The sequence below is a fragment of the Triticum urartu genome, unplaced genomic scaffold (genome assembly GCF_003073215.2).
Source record: "Triticum urartu cultivar G1812 unplaced genomic scaffold, Tu2.1 TuUngrouped_contig_4738, whole genome shotgun sequence".
NCBI lineage: Eukaryota > Viridiplantae > Streptophyta > Magnoliopsida > Poales > Poaceae > Triticum > Triticum urartu.
In genome coordinates this window covers 1-6,199 of record NW_024115352.1, presented here as the reverse complement: position 1 = coordinate 6,199, position 6,199 = coordinate 1, and the positions used below count along the sequence as shown (strand labels likewise).

General features: G+C 41.8%; 1 protein-coding gene across 1 annotated transcript; it reads right to left on the bottom strand.

Annotated features, from left to right (window-relative positions):
• Positions 1 to 1,049: 1,049 nt before the first annotated feature.
• LOC125528244 (probable methylenetetrahydrofolate reductase) lies at positions 1,050 to 6,151 on the bottom strand (the record flags this gene model as incomplete). The annotated part of the gene is given in 12 exon segments (XM_048692740.1): positions 1,050 to 1,259; positions 1,660 to 1,994; positions 2,206 to 2,383; positions 2,485 to 2,565; positions 3,021 to 3,132; positions 3,226 to 3,326; positions 3,400 to 3,573; positions 4,016 to 4,189; positions 4,383 to 4,465; positions 4,553 to 4,613; positions 4,761 to 4,943; positions 5,989 to 6,151. Coding segments are annotated over 12 exon segments (1,729 nt in total), but the record flags the coding sequence as incomplete, so codon positions are not given.
• Between the last annotated feature and the right edge of the window lie 48 nt (positions 6,152 to 6,199).

Below are 6,199 nucleotides of genomic sequence, written 5' to 3'. Positions count from 1 at the left end.
GGGGGGGGGGGGGGGGGCAATTTTTCGTATGCTGTTTTTTGAGTCCCGTCGGCATTTTGTATATTCCCGGAGATTTGTAACTTTCAAAAAATATGCAAATTTTATAGTTTTAACCTAAATACTCTTCTCCCCCACGGGGTATGGTATCTCTTCGATCATATCTTCACATCTAAAACCCATTTTTATTCCCCCACACTTCCTTGCCCACATTTGAGCTATTCTTGGGGAGTAGGAGGGGCAAGTTGAGATCCAAGTATTCGTCCTCTTTTGGCTGATGAAAGATTTGTGCAAGTTTCCAAGACTCTTTGATTTTTTTTTACTCTTGGAGGTTGTAGGTAAACTTTAAGGCCAGGGTCAATTTGTTCGGTTCGTGAGAATTAGAGATGGGGAACGAGAGTTGTGGGTGAGGGGATTAAAAGTCCATTAATTGTTTAGAGGGAATGGAAGTTTAAGTGAGAAGAGAAATGAGAGTTGAGGAAGTCAACTCCATCCGATTTGTGGGAATGGCCTTGTTAATTTGTCATTAGGCTCCATCCCAAACTAATTTTCATGATGTACCCAACAAAGCAAAAAATATATTTCCTCCAACAAAGATAGCTACCCTTTCGCCAAAAAAACAACAACAAAATCATACAAAGATTAGCTTCCCTCCAAGGAAATGAACTTAGAGATCATCATCACTCATGCCAACTTTACTTCTTCCTATCTCTTATTACTTTTATAACTAATTTAGGTTGCTAAATTTCTTATCATATATGATCAGTTAGTTACATTTGCAGAGAACTTATAATTCTACAAATATCTAAAATCAGCTGCAAAACGTTCGTAGTCGTCTGTTCAAGCCCCCCTCTCTCCCTAGTTGACATCTTCAATCCTTCATAGATGAGTGGTTCTCATTTGAATTTATAACCCAAGTAATGAACTGAGCTTCTGTCGTGGCAGTAAACTGTATTACCACGTATATACATTAAAAAAGCTTCAACTCATCATTGGGTAAAATAAACCTAGGTAACAAATAAGCTAGACAAGTGGAGAGACTGCACACGAAGGAACACAGATAGAAAATTCTTATTCATAGAGTGGTTTGGATAAATCGACAGAAATCACGACAAATCATATTACAGGACTCTAGCGAAGGGCGGTCAAACGCAGCATACTGTAAGGTCTCATCGAAATTAGATCTCCTTGAATGCAGCAAAGAGGTCCCCGCTGATGTAGTCATTGTCCACGAGGCTGACCAAGTAATAGCTCTTCTGAATCTGCAAGTGAAGAGCAAGAAAGATGTCAGCGAAACCCCTAGAGATATATTATCTGCTTGATGTGGTATCGACATTATCTTTGCAGCATTTCATAAATAGCAATATATCGGAGTGTCGGTGGAACTTAGGTACAGTAGATGTGTTATATTATGGTGGCCAGGTGGAAATGGTTAGATTATGGTTCAGAGAGCATGTGGTACCAAAACAATTGTCATATCTCTTAGTGTTAGCTGATTGTCTGAAAGGTGTTTCTCTATTCTAAAGACAAGTTTTTAGCAAAAGCTGCGAGATATCAAGACTTGTACTACCTATTAGCTAAATGCAAAGCATTTATGTGCACAAAAAGTTTCTTTGAGCCTGTTACTAGCGCAAGAAAGAGCGATGGGCGAGCTGAAAGTACCTGCTCTAGCAACTCCCTGGACGAGTCGCCCTCTGGGAACAGGCAGGCCCATCCCCTGGACCAGATCTCAAACGCTTCATCTTTCCAGACCATGAAGCTTGCTGAGTCAACGACGGTAGGCTGGATGATCTCCTTGCCGGGGAACACACCCCATGTGACAGCATTCACGGCGTTCGCAGGGATGTTTGAGATCGATTCCCCTTCCTTGTTCACGGCGATGTACGTGAGGGAAGGGAATGCCTTGCTCTTCTCGATGAGTTGGCCCAGCTTCTCCTTAGCGCAGAAGAATTCGACGTAGGCCTTCTGGTAAACATAGCCTCCTGGGCCGCCCCATCCTGCAGAACAGAACAAAAATAAAGCAGGTTTGGTAAGGCACACACCATACAGAGCGGCAGAAAAACTAATGACCCAAGGATGCAAAGAAAGCATTACTAAAACAAGGATTGAAGGGTTTTATTTATGTCTGAGAATATCATCTCTGCCTAAACCTTCCTCCCAGCAGTACCAGAAGAAGACCAAGCATACAGCAAAATAGATTTGACGTACCAACACTAGGAGACTCAGATTTCTCTGCATTTACAGCAGGTTGGCTGTTGATGGTAAGGAAACCCTTTGAGTTAATCTTCACCAGCTGATTGTCAATTATCGTCGTCTCGGGTTGAAGACCATCTAACTCAGACCATGGGCTGCTTTTAAGTTTTCCTTCACAGAAGTTCACGAACCGCTGTAAGTGCGAAAGGCGGGTTAGCAAAAACATTGACACCTTGAAATTGTTTGTATGGCATACAGAGCAATAGTATTACTATCATGTAGTTCAAGAGTTACCTCATTAATGTCTTGCACAGATTTCAGTGGAACAGCCCATTCCTCTTGGAGCTTCTTACCACGTCCACGTGGCCGTGTGAACTGTGAAAGAGCGGATATGTTATCACATACAACTATAACTTTATGAAATTTAAATCACAAAAAAGCAGGCCCACTACTAGAGGTAATCTTTGAAACAGTGAATAACCAATGCCAAACAACTGAATTATGTTGCATGGGCAGATGGTTGAATTGGTACTAAGAAACAGATAAATGTTTCTTTTCGTACAAAACTAAGAGACAGAGCCCAACAATAAGAGTGTTGGGCAACCAATATTTTCCGCTGAACCAATATTTCTGGATCTTATGTAAATGTTCACTATCAACTATATTTCTTTCTGGAAGACAGAGTCAGAAGTTGTATTTTTTTTAACAGAAGTATACAATTTGTATTGATTCTGGATTTAGAGTGTTATGAAGATGTTGCATCCAGTGTCTGTGCAAAACTGTTGTGCATACCATTATTGTAGACTCAAACAACAAGACAATGAAATTACCTGGTGATCATTAAGTGCACCGTATGATGGGTTCCTGGAATCACCCCACCGTCCATGTGGGTATTGATCCCAACCAGTGGTCCTTGAAATGTAACTCTTTGGTCTGTTGGCCCTGCTCAATTATATCATAGACAAGACTGAATGAGTATATGTGTAGTATTAATACTCAATCAGCTTTCACAAAGAAAAATTCAGAAAAAAATACCAGAATATAGGGCGAACATCCTCTTTGACACGGAAAACATTAGTTGGTGGCCTCCAAGGTAATGTTCTTGAAAGCTTGGACTCCTCTATTAAGCCAAGATTCTGGGAAAAAAATTTAACCGTTAGAAACTTGTCAGAAAAAAAACAATTAAATCGAGCAAGACAAGGAAATCACCATCAGAATTGCTAAAGCAGTCTTCTCCATGTTTAGTGTGTACAGGTGCAAAGTCTTGATCCCACTAGCCAAAATTTTCTTGCACATCTCAGTACCAAGGTGGATTCCATATGCTTTCACAGCCTCCTCATTGTCTTTAATAGGATCCAAGGCAGCAGTAATCTCAGCTGGAATCTGTTTTTACATTTGAAGTGGCATTCTGTTAGTACCACAATCCGAAATTCAGTAAATGAATAAAAATAAAATTCTATATATTTTATATGTTCGATGTTTGTTGGATTATCTCCAGAAAAAAGGTGTATCAGAAGCAATCCACACCTTCAGGTGCTCCCATGAACCCCAGTTCAAAATACGGTGCAAATGGCCATGGAAAATTCCAAAGAAACAAGAGCAAGGGTGCTATATTGATACACAGTCAATATAGCACAAAAGGGAGATAATGAAGGTACTATTACCTAAAACATGTCTTTTTTTCGGCCCTGTAATTTTATATAATGACCAAATAAACCAATTTGCCTTGTGTTTTGGGGAAAGATGTGAATCCAAAGGGGGGACAGACCAGATACACTTTCATCCATGTCATTACTTGTGATGGAGCTACAGCAACACACCGTACCTTAGTTTTGCAGAATCCAGTCATGCGCACAAATCCTTTGTAGTTATTTATTGGCATTATGCCAGGAACGATAGGGCAGGTTATACCAATCTGACGGCAGTCGTTCACAAACTTGAGAAAGATATCGGTATCATAGAAAAGCTGGGTGACTATAACGTCAGCACCAGCATCAACCTGCAGAGAAATGTAGATTGAGAATGAAGCTGACAAAGAGCAATTTTATGCTCAACAAGTACATAGGGTATGCAACAGGTTACATCATTAGGACATGGCCTTGCATAGAATCTTGTCCAGGCATCGATCAAGAGAGTTAGCAACCATACAGTTTTCATTTTCAACTACAAGAACCAACAAGATTGATGAGAACCTTTCTCTTCAAGTAAGCAAGATCTTTGCTATATGCTTCCTCCGTAGCACCTTCCTCGCCTAGTATTACCTCAGGGTGTGCCTCTGACATTTGAAAAACAGAAATAACAATTATAATTTGTAACATTGAAACCGTCCACCGACTGTAGAGAGAAGCTAAGTGTTGCTAACCTGGATAGCCAGCGACAGTTATGCCAAAGTAATCACCATACTTGGCTTTAATGTGCTCCACCTGCAATTGGAAAACAGAAGGCATCAGGACTAACATCTGAAATCCTAGATATCACAAGCAACAGCAATCAGCTTGCCATCATGTCCATGCCTCTCCAATGTAATAAGACTTAATTACATTCCATCTGTTGGAAGAAGAGGTGCTTACCAGATCTAGAGCACAAGAAAATCCACCAGCAACTTGAACAAATTTGTCCTGGCCATGTGGAGGATCTCCTCGAAGTGCCAGAACATTTTGAATCCCATTGGACTTGATGGTATCCAAAGCATTATCGATCTTCTCCACTGGCATGTTGGTGCATGTCAAGTGCATCATCGTTTCCACACATACCTGCAAAATAATAACATTGAAATGTTAAAAGTCACCGACAATATTTATGGCAGCAATGCAAAGAATCATTGGAAATTTAAAAGAAGCTTCGGAAATTAATTTGAAATTATCCAGAGCAACATATTGGCATGACAGAATGTTCGTAGTAAACTTTAATACTATCAAATGAGTGTCTTCTTCCAAACTTGTTTAAAAACAACGGTCACTACTTGTTTAAAAACAACATGTTGGCACATTTCTCTGTCCCCAGATACACCCAACATTGAGCACATGACATAAGAAATTCAGACCACGATGCCATGAAACCCAGACAGGAAATCCTATCAAGACTCATCCCAGAAAAACTCAGAAAGCAAGTAAGCAACAAGCCCCTTACTGAGAGTGTTGACCGAGTCAGAATGGATGAACTCAGTGAGTCAATGTGGCCCGGCTCATCAAAATTACTAATCTCAATAAAACCCCTACCGTTCCATAGCTTAAATGTGCGTTGAACTAAGCATTATACAAGCATAAAAAATAATAATATACCATGTGTATAACACTCCCCTGCTCACGTTGAGGCATAAGTTAGCAATAATTGTCTCTTAAACTCAGAAAGCAAGTAAGCAATAATTCTCTCTTAAACATAATCAGTAACTAGACGACATGGAAGCAGATGAACTCCTACTTGGCACCAGTTCCATTTCATCCTAAATCAGCTGTTAGCACCAAATGCGTCCGTTAACTTTGAACTTGGAGTAAAAGCAATCTAAACTAATTACTAACCCGTCGAACTCTATGGAGACGAAGCGACAATTCGCGGAATTAAGCAAATCCGGTCATCCCAAAACCGAACATGCTTCCCAGCACCCCCTTCACGAATTACAGAGCGTCGCATTGCGCCTAAATCCGAGCCGGATCAAACCAGCCAAGCAAACGAATCGAACCCGGCACTCTCGCGGGCGGAAGGCGCGCCGAAACAGAGCAGAGCAGAGCGGATCAGATCAGATCGCGCGCGGGCGGGCGCAGCAGGCGGCAGTTGACGGGGCGAGGGAGACGTGCGTACCATGTTCTGCATGCGGTTGGCGATGTCGAGGGTGACGTCGGCGGTGGATCCGCCGGCGCCCCAGGTGATGTCGCAGAAGTTGGGGCCGTGCGCCACCATGCGGTCCATCCGCTCGAAGAGGTTCTCCACGCCCTCCTCCGTCTTGGGCGGGAAGTACTCGAAGTACAAGACGGTCCGGCCCTTCGACGCCGCCATATTGATTTTCGCGACT